This window comes from Drosophila subpulchrella, chromosome 2L (assembly GCF_014743375.2).
Source record: "Drosophila subpulchrella strain 33 F10 #4 breed RU33 chromosome 2L, RU_Dsub_v1.1 Primary Assembly, whole genome shotgun sequence".
NCBI classification, from domain to species: domain Eukaryota; kingdom Metazoa; phylum Arthropoda; class Insecta; order Diptera; family Drosophilidae; genus Drosophila; species Drosophila subpulchrella.
Genome location: NC_050610.1, coordinates 8,496,302 through 8,517,208, shown reverse-complemented (window position 1 = coordinate 8,517,208; position 20,907 = coordinate 8,496,302). Strand labels below are relative to the sequence as shown.

The following is a 20,907-nucleotide window of genomic DNA, read 5'->3' as shown; positions in this document are numbered from 1 at the left end:
ATGGCATTTTTCATCCTTTTACCTTTTAAAACTACATCTTATTTGGCTAATTTTCAGATTTTGATAGTACTTTGGGATAAAATATAAACTTGAAGAACACTTATTGTTACAAAGTTATGTATTATTTTAAAAGTTCTTTTTTCTTCTTTTATTATACAAAAACACTGTACAAGTCGGATTTATCACAGTGAAAACTGAAGATTGTTATATGAAATAAAATTTAACTAAGCAAAATAGCGGTGACACAATAACATTTCGATTAGGTAGAGATGATAGGTAGAACTAGTCGTCTAAAATATAAATTAATTCTTCTTTTTCTTCTTGTCGGGCTGAGCCAATCCTTGTGACTCCTGGTATTGTCGCACAATCTGTTCCTGAACATCGGGAAGGCAGGGGGAGTATCTGGAGTACTCCATAGTGAATTCTCCCTTGCCCTGGGTACTAGATCTGGAAATCAAAAATAATTGTGAGATACGGATGACCGTTTTTTTTTATAGATTAAACTTACCTCAGTTCTCCCGCATAGCCGAACATATCGTTCAGGGGAACCTCTGCGTAGACAGTAAACCAGCCCTCGGTTCCCTCAGTTCCGGTGATAATACCATGCCGTTTGCTCAGGTGGCCCATTACAGCACCCTGGAATTCCTCGGGCGCAGTCACCTCAACCAGCATAATGGGCTCTAGAATTTGCCAGCTGCCGTTCTGGAAGACCTCTTTGATGGCACCGTGGGCAGCCAACATGAAGGCCAGCTCACTGGAGTCCACGATGTGATGTCCACCGTCTTGCAGGCGGAATCGAATGCCGGATAGCTTGTGGCCGGAGAGCATTCCCTTCTCAGCCATTTCTCTGTAACCTGATGATAAAACAATGTGAGTTTAGATAATATTTAAAACATATTAATTACAGTTACCCTTTTCCACTCCGGGAATAAATTGTTTTGGTACATTAGTGCCCACTGTTTCATCCACGAATTCCAGCAGGGTATTTTGATTGGGCGGCAGTGGCTCCATGACTCCTATAATCCTGGCATACTGGCCCGATCCTCCCGATTGCTTCTTGTGCAGGTAATCGAATTCACAGGGTCCCACCAAGGTTTCCCTAAATGCTACCTTAGGCTTTCCCAGCGTCACTGGGCAGCCGTATTCCCTCTCCATTCTCTGCGCGTAGATCTCCAGATGCAATTCACCCATACCCGAAACGAGAGTTTCCTTCACATCGTTGTCGAAAAAGAAGTGGAATGTGGGATCCTCTTTGGTGAACCTGGCAATGGCCTTTGAGAAATTATCCCTATCCTTGCTGTTATTCGGCTTAATTGCCATTGAGACAACGGGTTCGGGTACGAAGATGGATTCCATTGCCAGATTGTTCTTGGGATTGGTGGTAAAGGTGTCTCCAGAGGCGCAATCCACTCCGAACAAAGCAAATATATCGCCGGCGTAGACCTCGTTGACATCCTCCATTTGATTTGAGTGCAGGCGAACTAAGCGGGCAATTCTCACTTTCTTATTGGTGCGGGCATTGAAGATGTTGTCACCCTTCCGGAGAACTCCTTGGTAGCATCTGAGGTAGGTTAGTTGGCCGAAGCGTCCAGCTTCCAGTTTGAAAGCCAAACCCACAAACGGATCCTTGCCGTCGCGGGCGGGGTTCAAGACAATTTTCTCTGGCTCTTCTCCTTCCCTCTCTATGAAGCCCAGATTCTCCACTTCCCCAGGATTGGGCAGGTATTTCAGTACGGCATCTAACAGGGGCTGGACACCCTTGTTTTTCAGTGCTGTGCCCACCAGAACTGGTGTGAAGGTTCTGTTGATGCAGGTTCTCCTCAAGGCAGCCTTGATATCATCTTCCGTGAAGGGTTTTTCCTCGAGGAAAAGTTCCCCAAACTTATCGTCTGCATTGGATAAGTGTTCGATGAGCTCCTGCCTTCTTTCCTGGCTCTCCACCCGCATATCCTGTGGGATTTCATCCAGCCTTATCTCCATTCCATGCTCGCCCTCGAAGTATATAGCTCTTTCGCGCACTAAATCAATAATGCCTTTGCAGTTGCTCTCCACGCCAATCGGCAGTTGAATGAAAGCAGCATTGTGGTTCATTTTGGACCTCATTTGGGAAAGAACCCGATAGGGATTCGAGCCCAAACGATCCAGCTTGTTGATGAAGGCCAGGCAGGGGACATTGTATCGCTTCATCTGCCGGTTGACAGTCAGAGTCTGACTCTGCACTCCGCCCACGGCGCACAAAACCAGAACAGCACCATCCAGAACTCGAAGGGCGCGCTCCACCTCCACCGTGAAGTCCACATGACCCGGGGTGTCGATAATATTGATGTTGGTGTCCTTCCACAGGGTATATGTAGCTGCCGATTGGATGGTGATCCCCCGCTGTCGCTCCAGCTCCATGCTATCCATGGTGGCCCCCACATTATCCTTTCCCCGAACTTCGTGCATCTCCGCAATTCTTCCGGTGTAAAAGAGAATTCTCTCCGTCAACGTCGTCTTGCCACTGTCTATATGCGCCGAGATTCCTATATTCCGGATCTTCTCGATGGGCTTGTGCTCCGAGAACTTGGCATGCGAGCTGTAGCCGGCCTGAAAAGTTAAGGCATATCAATAGGGCTTCCCTTTTTATACAACAATTACATAACGAGCCGATGGGTTTTCGGCTATTTCTCCGTTCCCAACTCACCTTGCCCAAAGTTTCCAGGGCCCGCAGGCGCAGGCAGTTGTTCCCGGTCAGCAAACGGGTAATTAGCGACATCCCGGCCTGGTTTTTATTGATAATTACAAGTTTAAATGGAAAACACGCGGCTCGGGAAAAACAAAAACAAGACTGCTATCGGTATCGAGGCGGTGTTTTTCAGAGCCCATCGGAGTGCATCGATAAATGTGACCATAGCGGGCCCGCTAAAATATACCTTATGTGCAAAGTTTTCAAATTTAAATAATTCCATAAACTTTAAACTTTATGGTGTAATCGAGCGAATTTTAAATATAAATGCTATCCAAAGTCAGCGATAAGCGAGTTCTGTGGAACCGTAAATGACTGATTTTATTGAAACGGCGACATGTGAATGGCACAGACAGCTGAGCTCATTTGCTTACTTTGAACTGCCGCGAAAGAAACAAATTTTTAAATTAATATATATATTCCATATGAGTGAGTTTGTGGACTATTTGCAGGTATTAAAACACAAAGAAGTGGAGATAATAAAGCTGTTCGACGGATTTGCTGAGCAGACCCCACTGTCACTAAAAGTCTTAAGAAAAAACCGAAAGACCCATTGCGTGCACCTGTTGGTAATAAAATAAAACAATCCAAGTGGTATTATTATTATACTATTTGATTTACAGAGTGGTTATGATTTTTTTTGGGAATTTCTCTTCAAGGAGAGTTTTCGCATATAGAGGAAGCTTCTCGATGAGTTAGAGGAGCAGTGGCAAGGCCTCCAAGATTAGAACACCGACCTTATGAACTCGTTTCTTTTGGATATGCGGGACTGTTTTAATGATGTGGAAGATTTTAGACGGATTTCTTGCACAGAGTTGTAACGGGTGTTAGCTATAAAGAACTACCTTCGAATCACTCTTACCCACAAAAAGTTTTAAGAAACCCACAAAATCTTAAAGGACTTCCGCAATGTGTTGGGGCAATCGGTTAGTCATCTTATTAATACCACGTTGATTAAGTTAAATATTAGAACTTTTCTTGTAGATGGATCCGTTGACTATCACAACAATGAAGGATGGTATTCAACAGTCCTCCCTGTGACGGTTGACGTTGACTACATGTTAGAACACTTTCAGGCATATTTACTGAATTTTTTGTTGGTATACCATTGGTATACAATGTGGGCTGTCCGGGTCGATGTGACGATTCCGAAATTTATAAGAATTACCTTAAAAACACTTGTAGATAATACTAATCTATTTCGAGGAACTAAACTAGACAAAACTATAAATATTCCCTTGGCTTGTATCAGTGCGATTTCGGAAAGCTGGTCAAGCGTAGTCGCTGAAGTCCACAACCTGAACTAACAAATTGTTCTCATGACTGTCAATACACAGGAAACCATTCGAAAAGCTATTACAACTTATTAAAATAACAAATTTTATAATGTTTATATGATGTTAATGGAAACAGACTGAAATTTGTAAGCGCCCCCAATATTCCTTTAAATAAATGGTTAATATATCACTTGAAATCCGAACATTATAGCATACACCTTTCCTAACCACAACCTAATCAAATAGAATATTTCCCATTCAAAATAATATAACTTTATTTTATACATTTATTTCAACAATTTCCTTTAGTGTGGATTGTATAAGATTGGTTTTCGAGTTGTCGCTTGATATGTTGTCAGACAATTAATTTGTGCCACAAATCGCACTTGGGGTATACATTTATACGCAAAAGGGACGGTAGGTGGTGGTAAATATATTAGATTATAGACACTCATATTTGTTATACAGGTACACAGATATACGCTAAAATGGAGTTAAATCATTGACTCAAACGGATGTTTCTGTTGGTGTAACATATCCACGCCACAATTGCTTCGACGTATTAAATTTTGGGTTCTGCAATAATGAAATACAAAATTAATAACCGTGATCTAGGGATAGGTGTACCAATGATATCCTACATTTGGTTCATCTATTTAAGTACAAATGTAATAGCAAGGGGGATATAATATAGAAAATTCACATACAGACATCAAACACGATGCTAATGGAGCTTGATGGTTTGAATTTAGGAAACAGAGTTTGAAGATGATCAAGAAAAATATCTTAGAACTTGTTTCACTTTTTTTAAGAAGATATTCCACAAACTCTGATTCTCAGCTTTTATGAAATTTTGATTTTATGAAAGACAGGCGGTGCTATGCATAGATGTTCAGAGATATAGATTCTGGGAGCAGTAGGTGCCACACTCAAGACTCACGACTATGCACAAAATACACTGAAAACGAACGATGCATACCAAAAGTAACGAAATGAAAGATACATTTTTGTTTTTGCAGTTTGCATGTGGCTAATTAATGGTTCGCCACTTTTTATTCAATATTTATAGTTATCTATATTTTATATGTTTTACTTTTTCTTTCGGGTGTGTCGGTTAGGATGCGTGTATTTTTGTGTAGAACTTAGTTTGAGGCATAAAATATAATACAATTGTTTACAGCTTTGTCTTGGCTAGGCTAAATGATACGCTTCTTATACAACCCTCCCTCCCCAAGATATACCCATCAGATCACAGTTCGATAAATGAGCCCCATAAAACACACAATTCGCTTTAGCTAACCAAGTCAAAGTGGAGAATATAGTAGGGAAATTGGACAAACACCGGAGAACCGATGGTTTCTGTTTCTGTTCTGTGGCTTTGGCTTCTTTGCACCCTCCTCGATGAAATTGACTCTATAAAATTCGTTTCAAAAGTGTATATTTGGAATGCTTTTGTTCTCTACAGAATATCGTATTTTTATATCATATAAGTAATACTTGTATATCTTGCACCTGAGCCCCAGATCAAAAGATTTACCCCTCTACTGGCACAGCTAAAAAACGTTACCAAAAAAACGTCCCCTGGGTTAACTAACTACTACGATATATAGTAAATAGAGATTATGATACGGCTGTGAATGACCAACTAGAGATACATAGATGTGTGTGTTCTTTGTGCTTTGTTCGCTTTAAATCCGTCGACGTTTTCGGGATCTTTAGACGGGTGTTATGTTGGCCGGACTGATCTGGCTGTTGGCCAAGGAGGATCCTTCGAGTTTGGCAGCCGCCTCCTTGCAATTGCTGATCTGCTGTTGCTGTTGCTGATGATGCTGCTGCTGCTGCGGCTGCTGCTGAGTTCCCGTGGGATGCCCCGGACTGTTTGTCGGGGCCTCACTGTACTCATCCGCCTCGTGCATGGGCGAGAGGCGTGGCGAGAGGGCGGCACTCGGGGGGGCACTGCAGAGAGGGGGAGGCACAGGGGGAATGTGTAGACGAGCATGAATGATTTTATAGTCGATACACTCAATAGAAATTTTCCCGAACTCGCCCATATTGTAATATTAATCATATTTGGGTTCCAATTATCTTTTACTCTGCTTTCTTCCTTTTCTTTTAATAAGGGAATACAAAAAAAATCCAGAAGCAATCGACAGAATTCTTTGTATCAAAATGCTTATCAAGAATGCTTACTGCATTAAAATTGTTTGTGTCAAAATGTGTCACTTTTGTGATATACTGGCGCGCTCGAACTAACAGCACTAGGGAAGTTTCTTTTCAAATAATCATCTAGTAGAAACACAGTTTTTTATTATCTGTGGAATTTCTAAAATTCCAATGAGTAACACAGTTTTAAGAACCAACTGCATAAAGTGATAACTAAGAAATGTTATTATTTTGTTTTGCTAACAATGCCAGTCCCTAAAAGGGTAGAAGTCTTATTAATACCTAGTTTTCGAATTATATAAATATTTCTTTAAACTCCAATTTGATGGGCGATTTCTAGGTCAATCTATTGTTGAGCGTAGGAAAGGAAAGAGAAATCGCTTATATACAATATGGCAAGCAAAAGATCTAGCAGCTCATGAGAGGATTAGTGTGTGATCTGATCTGATCTCTCATTCTGGACTGATCCCTTTGGAAACACTTACTGGTTGCCATTGATCTGACGGACTTTGAGGGTGACCGGAATGATCAGTTGCTCCGAGATCCCATTGCCATCCTTGTTTATCTGCTGCCAGACTGTGGTGCGATTGACAGCCTCCTGGGGAATGTTCAGTGTGGGTCCATTGTTTCCGGGCTTGTTCCCCGATAGGGGTATGTGAATGGTGGTGGGACCCGACTTATCGGCATTGTAGTTGGCCCCGGTACCGGAACTCGGATGATGCTGATGGTGATTGTCCTTCAATATAAATTTGCACAGTTTGCATAGTTTTGGGACCAAAGAAACATCTCTCAGGAAGAGAGCAAGAGATGAGTAGAAAGAGGTATAGCATATCTGTTCTAATGTTGCATAAGTGACAAGGCGAAGTAGAAAGAGCTCGCTAATTAAAAGGGGTGATGTCTAAATCAGTGGTATTGTGTCAAAGCCAATTCGGTGTAGTGTGTTCAATTTTAGATTTAAGCCAAATTATTTTATTTTTATTTGTTTAGGTTTTTTTTGTGTTTTAATTTTGGATTTTGCCCATGAAATTTTTACATCAATTTTCGCTACAATTACGTGTGGGTTTTGTGTCGCTGGTTAGTTACTGGACCTCTCGACCCGATGACTATAAAATAACATAACAGGTTCCATTTAATACATTAAGGTACTTGTTGTACAGTGTAAACGTTTGACTAATTATGACTTAAGCTAGAATTTCATTTACATTTATAAATATCATATTTGTATATATATAGGGTAAGAGTAGTTTTAGAGTAGGTTCGGATAGATAACACGTTTTTGCACTACGAAAAGCCACATAATTTCTTTCTTATAGGTTTGGCATTTACAAGTGGTTTAAAAGCGTTTTTTAAGCAAAGGATCAAAAAGTAGTTAAACAATTGTATAAAAATATATCGTATATATAAAAACAAAATGCAAAATTGCTGCATGCCATATTTTTTAAAATTATAATGGTGTGGGGTAGGGGGAAAACATTTACAAAATACTGTTAAAGACATGATAAAAACGTATATAACAGAGAATAATGCATATTTATATATATGGGTAGATAACTATGGTAGCTGATTAAGATGTATCAAGACCGACAAAATGCAAATTAATCAATAATATATTAAAAATTGAGTTTATCGGTATCGAAACGATCGAAGCAAGTATCGCTAATCGTTGGTTTTGTGCGGGGGACTGGGCAGCACTGCAAACGCAAATGAAATGGGCAGCACTGGTCCGTGGGATTTTCTTTTGTTTTGGCGTGTACGTGGATGTGGGCGTGTGGGTGTTTTCTTGTCTAAGTATGCGTGTGTGCTCGGTAGGTGTTCAGTGTCTTCTACTTTTTGAGCAGACTGCTCTGTGCCTCGAACTCCTTCTCATTTGCATTTGAGGTGGAGCAGCTGATGAGGACAGCGCCACCGGCACTGCCCGCACCACCAGACCCAGCGAGGCCACCATCGAGGCCCGGCGGCTTGGTCACCACCCGGCCACGACTACCTTTTCCCCAGGGGAAGATTCGCGCCAATAAGCCCACCTCAGCGTCCAGTTTGTGCAGGTCATCTGCCGCCGCCCGCTTCGTCATCTCCGGCATTATGTCGTCCAGAATCTTCAGCTCGCGACGAGTGAATACCAGATCCAGGGCCTTTCGTATACCAATCATCACCACCAGCATCAGGGGAAACAGGATCGAGGTCTGCGAGAAGGACTTGATCAGCCACAGAATAATGAGACAGGCCAGCTGAATAATGGTGAACAAGTGGACGCGTTTGATGGGAACCTGTAAAATAAGTCAGTTGGAATTATTAGAAGCGGCCTTAAAAGTTTCAAAATTAAAGTAATCAGTTATACATTCATATATATAAATAAGAACCTCTGGTATTTGACTCGTTATATATAACTAAGCCTGCATTTTTTATGTATGACTATCAGTTTGTTATTCGGCTGTGGACAATTTTTCGGACGTTGTTGCTAAGCATAGTATGTTGATACTAGTGCTAAAAGTTTTTTATCGGGGAGAGCTTTACAAAGGACAGTGGGCAGTTTACAAGTGAATTAATAGTTTGTTAAGCAACGAAATATATTTATTCTGGGACTCCAACTGTTCAGAAAAATGTAAAAAAAGAAGAATATATTTTGTTATATATTCAAAACTTATGCTTTAGAGGAGTGCGAATAGAAGGGCAAAATAAGTTTATGGCAGGCCATATTCCTTTGGTATTTGCGAAATTTTAATAATAAATTTAACTTTTAGAAAGCATAAAAACAATGTTTTATCTAAAGTTTGGGTAAAAAATTATTATTTTCGGAAAGCTAACTAAACAATTCGCAGCGATATACACATACACATTGTTGAAATTAATCATAATGTTTTTTTAGGAATTTGAAATTTTTAAAACAATATGACTAAGTTTTAGCATCAAAGCTATGTCAATTTGTTGATTACAACTTACAACTTTCTTATAAAAGTTTGGTCGCCCTTTAAAATATATTTTAGTCTTGTTTTAATTTTTCTGGGCCAAAGTTCTAAGTTGTGGATAAAATGAGACGAATTCTGATGATATTTTTATTTGGGATAGCCTTACAAAGGACAGTGGCTAGTTTGGAAGTGAGTTAATTGTTTGGTAAGCACAGTACACTGAAATAAATCATATTTATTCTAGGATTCTAGCTGCTCTGAAAAATTGAAACTAACTACCGAATTTTTGGATACTCGGCTTAAATCATTTGGTGAAACTTTGAACCTGAGATTGGAAAGCTTTGAAAATCGAATAACACAATCGGAATGCTCAAAGAAGTCAACAATTCAAAATGGAGGTCCCCCATCTAGTGATCATGGGACCCTAGTTAAAAGTATATTCAATAAATTTATCAATATTTCTCTTGCGTGGATGAGTGAAGGGGATTTGGAAAAATACCTACAATACTTGATAGATCTGTATGATTTACAGATAGAGAATGGAAATGTAACCAAAGCGAATATTCCTTTTGATTGGGAAAAGCACGTAAAACACCCGATTACTCAATATAATATAATGGTGAAAAATGGAGATTTAACCGAAAAGAGTGTAATTGTTTTTGATCCAAAAGATATGAATGTGAATAATATAATTAAGACATTTAAAACAAGGAAAGAGGAGATCAAACTTAATCAGGAAACAATTAAAAATGAAACTTCTTCGAACGAAAATTACGACAAAAGTGTTAAAAAGGCTTCCACCGATTATTTGTGTACAGACAGAACTTCTACAAACACTAAATTTGATGAAAGCAAATGGGACTTTAAGTCTACGTACGATGCGATGCAAGTCGCGATGAAAGATTATAGATCATGGCAGAATAGTTTAAAAAGAAATTAAAAGTTTTTATCTCTTGCCACATAACTGCCAACGTAAGCAACTAACAATTTCTAACGATACATGAAAAAGTATCTATGTATACGTATTAATTATATTATAAACTAATAAGAGTTGTCTAGAGGTCGATACAAATGATATGAGTATGAAAATTAAGTTTTAAGTATCTTAAATATTAATAATCCTGATTTGATCACAGTTATTATATACTGTACAATTAAAAGAAAAATAAATATTTTCATTGCCGCTTAATTGAAAATTTACATTATAAGTGTAAATGGTCCATAAAATAAATATTTATTGCATATTTTGTTTTATTTTAAAATAGGTTTCTTTACTTAAAGTTGACTCAAAAAACTAAAGTTTATGAGATATGTTACTTAAATCTATAGTTATCTATATCAAATTACGAATTTTAATCACTAGCAAAAATTAAGTGGTTTTAAAATCTTAATTTTTGCGTGTAAAACACCACTTTGTTCCCAGCCAACAATCTTTAATGTCTCTTAAATGTATGACTAATGCGCAGAGAACGGTTTCCCTTCTCTGATATATTACAAATTTTAGTGATATATTATTAGCTTTGAGTCTTAGACTAGGATTCGGGTATATACACTGTAGAATGTTTTATTTTTCTGACAAATTTTAGAAATTCCCTTAAAGTTATTCGGGGTCAGAAAAGAGACATCTTTTATCAGTCACAAAAATGGAGCGTGTAGTGTGGAATCCGCTCATACATACAAACGGGCTATTTTAATCGAGCGGATGCTGTGGTTTTTGCAAAAAACAAGGCAGAGCGCTTCAACTATAAGATACCCGTTACTCAGTTAATCTATGAGATGCACAATAAAATATTGGGACGAAGAGCTTTTTTTAATGAGTTATTTTTTCTGCGCCATTAAAATATTAACTACATACATCTATTGACTGGCTTCGATGTTATGGTAAATTTTTTTACAAAATAGTCATTAAAAGAAAGCAGCAGCTTGTTGACCGATTTTAAAATAAAATTCCAGGCTATTTAGGTATTAGGCATTGATGAATAAAATCAATTTTAATGTACTGTGCTGAAACAAACTTGTAAGAACCTAGCTTTAAAAGTTTGCGAAATTTCAGCACTCATACGGACAGACAGACGGACATGTCTAGATCGACTCGGCTTGTAATCCTGATCAGGAATATATATTCATACTATCAAGGGTTGAAAATGCTTCCTTACACCTGTGACATACATTCCGACGAATACAATATACCTTTTTACTCAACAAGTAATGGGTATCAAAATTGCAACAATAATAAAGGGAACTTGGCAATTTCTTACAAAAGTGCAATTCCCTCGGAAATTAATCTCAGTCTTATTTTAACTTTGATGACTAAAAGTTGTAAGCTGTGGACAGGATGCGACAAATTCTGATCATTTTAATATTTGGGACAGCCTTCCAAATGACTAACGTTGTTAGTTCACAAGTAAGTTATTAGTTTGTCCACCACAGTGCATGTCACAGAAATATATTCCTTCTAGGACCCAACTTGCTCTGATGAATTCAAAAGAATAACCCAGTTTCTGCAGAGCCGGCTTCAATCATTCGGCGAAACTTTGAACGAGAGATTGGCAAGTTTTGAAAACCGACTAACACAATCGGAATGCACAAAGAAATCAACGATATACGATGAACGATCCCAGAATTTTAATTATGGCTCCCGTGTGAGGAGTATAATTGATGACTTAATCGAGATTTACGATGCGAGGATGAGGGAAAGTGAGAGTACTTCAGATACCAGTAATGAACAAAATGAGCGCCAAGAATTGGAAAAGATCACGGAAAATCCAAAAAGTATACAAAATCGAGTAAAAGACACTTGGAACGACCTTCTCACACTCGGTGGAATTTCTGAGACTGAAAATACAGTTCATTCTGAATCCAGGATTCCCGAAAATATAAAATTAATCTTTAATAAATTTAAGGATCGGCCTAATACGAAGAGAACAGAAGAAAGTACTACAGACTACACATATACTACTGACAGCACCTTTAGTGATAGAACTGAAGTGGTCTGGATTCCCTTAGAGAAATATCTAGCTTTGAAGAACAGAAATGTGATGGAAAGTAATGATGAAAGTACTACGACTGACAATTTTTTAGATGATAGTACTACTGAAATGGCTTGGATTCCTAAACAAATGAATATGGATGTCATGATTGAGAAATTTTTAGCTTGGAAAAAGAGAACTAATGAGGAAAATAATGAAGAAAGTACTACGACTGACAACTTTTCAATTGATAGTACTACTGAACCGGCCTGGATACCTATAAAAATGAATATGGATGTCATGATAGAGAAATTTTTGGCTTGGAAAAACAGTACTAAAGAGCAATTTAATAAAAAAACCTCTTTGATGGAAAATAATGAGGAAAGTACTTCAGAAAATATTTTCACTGAAGATACTGACAGTACTTTTTCTGACGGAATTTCTCACAACGGCGAATTGGAATCAACAGAAGATGTGTTGACTTACATTCTAAATAAATATTATAGCTTGAAAAAGGATGGCCTTATTAAAAGCGACACAACTAAAACTGGATCTGTAAAAGATTCGCTGAACAGCGTAATGGAAAACTATAAAAAGCGGAAGGAATCAGAAAAACTAACGTAAAATAAAAAAGGTTTAAGCATGCATAAAATATATAAGCTATGAAAATATAAAAAACAAATAAAATAAATCAACCTGTTTTGTCGGTAGCCGAATATCGAAAAATATTTGTTAAATATATTATAACCCTTATAGTACTGTAAAATTATGATTTGTGCGTAGAATATACAAATAAACTGCGTTCGTAAAAAGTAACTTTAAAAACGTATACTTTAATGGGATTTTTTTTGAATTAATATAAATTTTTGAATTTAAAAAGAAGAGGTGTTAGTCACCTCTTTAAATGAAAGAGTAAAGACCTACAGTGAGTGCGCTCTTTAAATATTGATATATGTAAAGCTTTGATAAAAGAAGAGCTTAAAAAGTGTTCCTTAGTTGCCCGGCACTTTGTGCTAATCAGTTCCGCCGGATGTGGTTTTTTTTCCAGAGAAACTGCATGTCTACAGAAATACATACATACATAGCTTTAAAATTTCTCGCATAAATATCTCCCTCTTGGAAATACATTTCAGTCTCATTTTAATTGCGGTGGGTGAGAGTTCATAGCTGTCGACAAACATGAGACAAGTCCTGATATTTGTTCTCCTCGGGGTAGCCTTACAAAGGACCACGGTCGTTAGTGCACAAGTGAGTTGATAGTTGGTTCAGTACAGTGCATGGCAGTGAAATACATTTGTTCTAGGACTCGACCTGCTCTGATGAGTTCAAACGAGTAACCGGATTTTTGGAGAGACAGCTTCAATCATTTGGCGAAACTTTGAACAAGAGATTGTCGAGTTTTGAAAACCGACTGACTCAATCGGAATGCTCTAGGCAGTCGACGATTCCCAATGGACGTTCCTCGACTTTTGATTATGGCTCCCGTGCGAGGAGTATTTTCAATGACTTTATCGAGATCTACGATGCCATAATGGAGGAAAGGAAAGGCGAGAAATGTGAGAATTCGGAAAGGATCACGGGAAGTCCAAAGAGTATACAGAACCGACTAAACGAAATCTCGGAGGACCTTCGCAAGCTCGACCGGATTTCTCCGACTGAAAGCAATACTGTGCCTGTTGATTGGGTAGACATTTCAAAAGTGAATATTTCTGAACTGATTAAATATTATGATGATATGGTTAAGGGTGTTACTCCCCACTATGAAAGTTCTACAAGTTCTACAACCGAAGAGGTAGATAAACTCGTACAATACCTGAAAGAGCAACATGACAAAATGGTGGAAGATGAAAAAAAAGCTGAACAGGAAACAACAAGCACTGAAGGTTCCACTGTTTCAGAAAGTACTACTGATAGCAATAATAATATTGTCTATGAATCGGTATTGCCTGCTGATTTTAATATAACTTCCCTGATTGAGCAATTTAAAATTTGGAATGAGGAGAACAAAATGAAACATATGATTAAAGAACTTAAGGGAAATAATGAGGAAACTTCTACTGAAAATACTTCAACGGATGATACTTCTACTGATGATACCTCTACTGATGACACTTCTACGGATGTTTCTCCGGATAACAGCGATAATTCTGCGGAGTCCGTCAAAAGAAGTGATTGGGTGTTTATAAAAAGGGTTTAAGGAGGTTTTTTACAAGAAAGGAGTGAAAAGCTCCCAACAAAAATTGTTAAGTGAAGTTATAAAACTTACTTCTTAAATATTTTATTAATCTAATATATTACTGCATTAAATATATGTATCAACGCTGTTTAAAGAGCATGGAATTCAACATTCTTTTGAAAATATTTTAGGGGGCATTGAAATGGTAACTCACCTGGCGCAGAAACATATAGTCCGGCTGGTACTTGGCCGGCATGAACATGATAAGTATGCGATCGAAGAACTGCAGACCCTTGAGCGAGGCCACGCCCATATAAAGAAAGACGCCGAACAGAACTGGCATGGGAATGTGACGGAGCAGCGGGGTCAGCAGCACGGAGCCGCCGATGGTCAGGAAGATCAGAATGTGGGTCACCCGCTGCTCGCGCACTCCCAGGAACTGTGGCTTCTCGCCAGGGGCCGAGCACTCCGATTCCAGTTTCAGCGAGTTCACGTGGTTGATGCTCAGCACGGTGGCAGCCACGAACCTGAAGATGGGAAATTATTTTAATATTTCATTTTTTGTCTAAGAACCGCTTTAAAAATGCTTAGTTCTTTTAATATTATTTCATATTATTATTATTACCAGAGAAGCCCTCCTTAGAAATAATAAGACTCAAAACTCACCAAGGTAGACCCATCACGCTGCAAATGGCGATCAGAATCGAGAGGATGAACAGATCCAGATGGTAGCCACAGCCCTTCTTCAGTTTGTTCTCTTTGCGATTCACAATTACGGCCGTGATCTGTTGGTCCATGAAGATCAGGATGGTTCCGAGCAGGGCGGGAAAGACGGCAATTATCGGCGACCACCAGGGGTTCTTCTCGGAGAATGGCGGTATGAGCCAACCCCTGGTGCTAAGTGTGGGCTTCAACTCGTTGGGGACCTCCAGTTTCTGGGTGGGCACACCCAGCGAATAGTCAAAGAAACTCATGGCGAAAATCGCGATCAGCACGGAGAAATCGCTAATGTACTGGCGAACGATCGAGGGGAAGAAAAGGGCGTTCTTGAACTCCTTCAAAACGGTGGAAATGAGGAAGGTGCCGGCGCAGAGAACCACCGACATAAGGAAAACGTTTTCGGTGGGCGGGCTGCCGCAGTCTCCACCAACCAAGGTGCCATTGTAGGACTGGAAAATTTAAATTAGTTAATATATATTAGTTTCTAAGACTTTTTTATGACATCACCTACCTCACAATAGTCCCAATTGTACTTGGCATACTCGATCACACTGGCATTGCTCCCGATTGGCGGTGTACAGACACAGTCGTATATCCCCTGATTGACCGGAAAGTTCTTACCGATAACCATCACATTCTCAATGGCCTTGTAGATAAAGATGAACGCGATCAGGGTGGCGAAATTCTCCTCGGTGAAACGGGTGATGTAGCAGACGAGGGCACTGGCATCAATCGCGGTCAGAACGATACAAATGCCGGCGACCCACATGCCGATCCAGAACCGGAAGGTCATATATTCCCAGCCCATCTTCAGACAGAACTCGTAGATAATTGACTCGAAGACCAGGACTGGACCGGTGGACCCGAGAATTGTCAGCGGCTGACCCGAAAAGAAGCCATAGCCCATGCCACAAACGAACCCGGACACCAGGGACTCCATGGCAGCCATGTGCTTGCCAGTGGCCTCCGCCAGCAGACCGCCGAACGTAATGATCGGGGACAGGCAGGCGAAGTACAGGAAGATCCAGGAGGCCACACACTGCATGGACAGGGAGTCCTTGTAGTCACTAAGGTACCAGGGTGCCTTCCTCTTGATGTCGTTGATGAGGCCTCCAAAGAGTCGGCCCGTCCGGGACAGACCGTTCTCCTCCCTCAGGCGCGCCTCCTCCTCCTCCTCGTCCACCTCCTCCTTGGGCAACTCTGGGGGACGCTTGCGCACTTCCTGGGAGGGAATGGCCGCCGGTGGCTCAATCCGAATGGTGGGATCCCATTCGCCCGGCGGCAGCACGGTAACTGCATCAAGGAACTCGTCCACTCCGGACAGCAGGTGATCCCGCTTGCGAGCTCGGTACGCTACCTCGTGGAAGATCTCGTCGGACATCAGGGTGGCCATTGCCCGGCCGATCTCATGGAAGTTGCTCTGACTGCCGGGCGGACCAAGCAGGATAAAGACGAATCTGTAAGAAAGTAGAGGCTATTAGTATCAGGGATTTATGGATTCCATATATTTAATTATTATGGAGTTTACTTAACAGCTTTTTATTTATTGATTCGTTTGTTTTTAACATTTAATATGAAATGTTCTCTCAGTCTAACAGCTAACACAAAATAAATGATAATAATTAATCAAATTTTATATCTTTATAGCAATCGTAAAGTCATAAATAACATGTCATTTATTTCATTGCAAATTATAAATTACTGTCGAAATTTATTTTGTGGAAAATTTCAGTTCACACTGGAAGTTTATTATCATAATAAGCTATTTTTTTGTGGGTAATAAACAGATAATTCCATTAGATCACTAAATTACTCAAATATTTGATGGGTCTATTAAAGTTAGATTTAACTTTATCAAAAGGTCATTTAAATAAAACATTTAGTTTCGAAAACAAACAAAAATTTGTATGAGCAATATAAAAAATTTGTAAGAGTATTATGTAAAATTGTGTGATAAAAAGGTTTAAAAATTATAATTATATAAACAATAATAGAGTACATAAAAAATAAAAAATTAATATATTTTAAATCAAATCACTTTTCAGAAATTTATTATTTAAAAAAATTATTTAAAAAGAAAAGCATTTGGTAAAATATAAACAAGTGAAAGTTTATAATAATAATGTGTTTTTGTAAGACCTTAAAAATCGGAGAAATTTTTTTTAACCAAATAAGGACCGAATAAGGACCTGATTGTGTTAAATCTTTGAAAAAGATTACCATTTAATAAAATCTATCCAAGTGGAAGTTGAAAATAATATTGTGTTTTTTATGACCTTTAAAACCGGAGATTTTAGTGCAACCGAAGTCTGTTTTAACCAAGTTACGACCGAAAGTCACTCCTTTCCCTGACTGTCTAATAAGAACTCAATCGAGTAAACCTACCTTGTGGGTACGGGCACCTCGGTGAGATCGCCCAGGACCACCGCCTGGCTCAGGCGGATGAAGCAGGATAGGGTGCGCTCCAGGAAGTCCACCTCGCCCACGAGGATGTTGCTGGCCTCGGCGCCCGGTGGGATCTTTCTCATGAAGTGGGTGTTGCCCTTGTGCTGCTGCTCGCTGAGCTCGGATCCACTTCCTGGCCGGGCCATCGACTGGTTGCTCGGGCTCTTGACCATGTCCTCTGTGATCGACGGCAGGTTTTGTGCGGGCCGCGAGTGTTTAGAATTAGATTTTTTCTCTGCATTAGTCGCGTTTTTTTGTTTTTTCATTCGGGTCACGGGGTGCAGGTTTTGGTGTTGTGTTTGCATTATTCAAGTTATTTTTGGGAATCGTGCGTTGATAGGTATTACAATAATAATAATAACAACAACAACATGTAGGTCAACACGTTACAACGGAACAACATAAAAAACATACGAAAAAAGAAGTGCAAAAGAGAGATATTTGATTAAATTCGGATTCGTCTAAGAAGGCTGGAAAAGATTTCAGATTGAGTTCAGATACAGATAATGAAGCATGCAAAATATATTGGAAAATAGTTAGTTCTGAAAGTATGTATGTTAGGTGGTGATAAGCGTGCAATTGTGTGTGATTTCCTTTGATCTAGATTTTCTCTTCAGAACCATTTCCTGATTTTCCAATTCAGCTCGATATAACCTTCATGCAAATTTCGCCACTTCGTATGCCACTTTTTTCATCCAATTCTATATACAAAACTGAGAACTACCAAGGATATTTTCAATGTATATTTCAGGACCAATTAAACAATTAACAGTCACGCAAAATTAAACGGTAAACGGTAAACGATAACGAAAACGGTCAGTTCTTGAGATTGTTGGATATAGTTTCTTGAAGTGGGGTTCTTTACCGAGCGTTCTGTTGCTGGGTTTTCCACTGGGCACCGTTAGGAAGCGACCCATGCCGCTGGCAGCGGTGCTAAGACTTGGGTTTCCATTGGATCCGGGCGGTCCCGGTTCGCTGGCCGTTAGGGAAATCGGAGTTGTGGCCCCCAATGTGTTGCCAGAGTGCTCTTCAACTGGAAAATGTTTGTGTTTTGTGTGGGTTATCATTAGGTTGAGGACATTCTCTAAGTATCTCGAGCTGGTCTGGTTCATCTACACTGCTTTAGTTGAGGATCTAAATATTTTGTTTTCTTACTTTCTTCTTATAAAAATTATCATTGAGAGGCTCTCAAGCATAGGGATTTAAAAATAATTGATTTCTGATCACCTATTGATATATCCCGTTCTTAGGAATTAGAAATCAAAGTATTGACCAAGTATATAAAGAAATACTTAATGTAAATTAAAATTATCTTAGAAGAGGGTGTCGTTTATTGGACTAAACAATTATTTCTTTGATCCAGAGAATAGAAAAAGTTATAAATAAAATTGTGTTCGAAGGAACGGGGCTTACAATCGATAGAGTATTATTAAAGAAGTGAGTAGAGTTAGAGATAAAAGTAGGGCGAGGATAGATACGAAACGTAATATATATTTTATGTGGCTGATCTTAATATGTTGGGTAAGTTTCATTGGTTAAATATATAGTTCAACGGCTTAAATCGTGTAAATAGACAGCACAACAAATGGGGTATATCATCATAGAAAGGGACTAACGAGCTCTTGAATATTATAGTTGGTTATACAGTGAGTAGATTAATAAGTTCAAGGAGTAGAGAAAATAGAAGAGTCAATGACAAGAGATAATCATCGAAAAACACAGCGTGCTCTTAATAGGTACAGCAAAGTACAGTAAAAACCATTGATGAGGTATTACTTGGCATTGTTTGAGATTGCGGTTGTCCTTGATTTTGGGCCTGATGTTGGGGTGATGCCCCGGCATGGAACCATGTGGTGACCCCAATGGCCCCCAGGTGGGTTGAAGTGTCAGCTTATTGGGTGAACGACAAAGGCTAAGTTATTTCTTGATTCTTGAGTGACTACCCCATTTCGTTAGCAATGAGTATGAGTGATTAATGGATGATCACGATTTCTGGGTGGTAAGAGGGCACTCTAAAGGAAGATTCCTCTTCAGGGAATAATATTAGAAGTCATTGGAGCAGCTTAAGTGTTTAAAAGACAAATTAAATAATATACTTAGATTTATATAATAGACTTAGGTTTTTCTCTAAGGGATGATATTTCCAGGAGGGGAGATTCAAATCTCCGCAGTATAACTTTAGCTCTTAGCTCTTACTTTTGATTGACTTGTTTCTGGGTGCTTTTTGTTAAGTGCAAGGCAACTGAAAATACGGCTTTGGTTTTCAGTATACAGAGATTGCTTAAGGTAGAGAGTGGTGATGGGGTTCGCTTTCTAGTTCTAAGGCTATACCTGTGGGAACAGCGAGATAACAACCACGCTGATCCTTACTCGACACATAGAGGGGTGTCTGGGAATTTCCAGTCGGTTCCAGGCCACCTGCCGAGCCATGCAGTGAGTGCAGTGGAGTGCTCTTGCCCAGGTCTGAGTTATTAGTATTAGTTCGGATCGGATGAGAGTTTTAGACACTTTTTGACAGAATGATCCTAAATGAGGTGATCTGAGTGGTGGGCACTTAAACTCGCAGATGGATCACAGATGAACACCAAACGAACGAGATGAGCTTCGAGTAAACTTATGTGATGGTCGTGAAAGCCCCATACTTACTTTTCGATGACGAATGATTGCGCATATCGGCCAGGGATCGTATAATGGGCAGTCGCGTCTTTTTGGCATACTCGTGCTGATGACGATGACGTCGCAGGAGGGCATCCTTGACCTTATCCTTGACCCCGGGTGGCAGGGTTCCTGCACTGACCATGTGATCGCAGACCAGATCGGCCATCACCTCCAGATTGTGGGCCTCCATGTCCAGCATCACACTTCCGTTGACCAGCAGGCGACGCAGCTCGAAGAGGGAGTGAAGGGAGAGGGTGGCCACGTGGGGCTTCGACCACCGATTGCCACCCTCCTCCACATCCTCTTCGAATTTGATCCATCGAGCCGTCTCCTTCCACTCGATCTCGTCGCCCTCCTTCACCAGCATCCCCATTTCGGAAAACAGGGGGTGCGATACATGTGTGCCGTCGTCCACATCTTCGCCGAGTATGAACTGAACGCGCTGGGCCGGAGGAGTCACTATAATTTTAAGGATACAGTATCAGAAAAGTGTGGTCTATACATTGGTGATTTTTATTCAAATTATTAATCAAATTAAAATATATAAAAAAACCTTATAAATAAAATTTTAATAAATAAATAAAAGAATTACTTTCACAGAAACAGAATATATTCAATTTGAAAAAAATTATTCAAATAAAAAATTTTAAGTAAGGAATAATAAATCTTATTCTTAAATAAAGAATGTTCTCAAATTCTTAAATGTGCATTTCATTATTATAAATTATAAATGAAACAAAAATATAAAACAAATTAAAATGAAGTAATAAAATATTAAATCTTGTTCTTAAACAAAGAATCAAGTTCTTTCTAATATCAAGTGCAATATTTTTCTCCTGTGCAAAACTTCATTAGCCTAATCAGCATTTAT

The 20,907-nt window shown here is 39.3% G+C and overlaps 4 protein-coding genes and 1 long non-coding RNA gene across 28 annotated transcripts in view; 3 read left to right on the top strand and 2 right to left on the bottom strand.

Moving 5' to 3' along the window:
- Positions 1-106: 106 nt before the first annotated feature.
- On the bottom strand, positions 107-2,843 carry LOC119547801 (elongation factor G, mitochondrial). Its single transcript, XM_037854818.1, has 4 exons — positions 2,684-2,843; positions 912-2,586; positions 509-854; positions 107-447 (listed from the first exon to the last, which is right to left on the bottom strand). Exons 1-4 carry the CDS (start codon positions 2,753-2,755, stop codon positions 303-305), a joined length of 2,238 nt encoding a protein of 745 aa, XP_037710746.1. The 5' UTR covers positions 2,756-2,843; the 3' UTR covers positions 107-302.
- LOC119547803 lies at positions 736-4,121 on the top strand. Its single transcript, XR_005219251.1, has 4 exons — positions 736-870; positions 3,178-3,294; positions 3,349-3,651; positions 3,710-4,121. It is a non-coding gene; the product is annotated as an uncharacterized LOC119547803 (long non-coding RNA).
- Positions 4,122-4,271: 150 nt separating this feature from the next.
- LOC119548589 (sodium bicarbonate cotransporter 3) overlaps positions 4,272-20,907 on the bottom strand; it is a 32,765-nt gene continuing 16,129 nt past the window's right edge. For 3 of the 24 annotated variants that reach the window (XM_037855936.1, XM_037855922.1, XM_037855932.1), the window contains 10 exons: positions 20,025-20,495; positions 19,710-19,841; positions 18,244-18,411; positions 17,319-17,556; positions 15,445-16,390; positions 14,880-15,382; positions 14,428-14,740; positions 8,187-8,429; positions 6,651-6,901; positions 5,236-5,958 (listed from right to left, as the gene is read on the bottom strand). In XM_037855936.1, coding sequence (XP_037711864.1) covers positions 5,718-5,958; positions 6,651-6,901; positions 8,187-8,429; positions 14,428-14,740; positions 14,880-15,382; positions 15,445-16,390; positions 17,319-17,556; positions 18,244-18,411; positions 19,710-19,841; positions 20,025-20,495 — 3,506 coding nt within the window. In that variant the 3' untranslated portion in view covers positions 5,236-5,717. Of the gene's footprint in view, positions 4,579-5,234; positions 5,959-6,650; positions 6,902-7,118; positions 8,430-14,427; positions 14,741-14,879; positions 15,383-15,444; positions 16,391-17,318; positions 17,614-18,243; positions 18,412-19,154; positions 19,269-19,709; positions 19,842-20,024; positions 20,496-20,907 lie in introns of those variants that run through there. The other 21 variants (XM_037855925.1, XM_037855924.1, XM_037855926.1 and 18 more) reach the window with 18 other exon arrangements.
- LOC119548593 lies at positions 11,374-12,849 on the top strand. The gene is made up of 2 exons (XM_037855947.1): positions 11,374-11,472; positions 11,528-12,849. Exons 1-2 carry the CDS (start codon positions 11,404-11,406, stop codon positions 12,659-12,661), a joined length of 1,203 nt encoding a protein of 400 aa, XP_037711875.1. The 5' UTR covers positions 11,374-11,403; the 3' UTR covers positions 12,662-12,849.
- LOC119548594 lies at positions 13,176-14,370 on the top strand. The gene is made up of 2 exons (XM_037855949.1): positions 13,176-13,285; positions 13,341-14,370. The coding sequence occupies exons 1-2, from the start codon at positions 13,217-13,219 to the stop codon at positions 14,232-14,234; spliced, it is 963 nt and encodes a 320-aa protein (XP_037711877.1). The 5' UTR covers positions 13,176-13,216; the 3' UTR covers positions 14,235-14,370.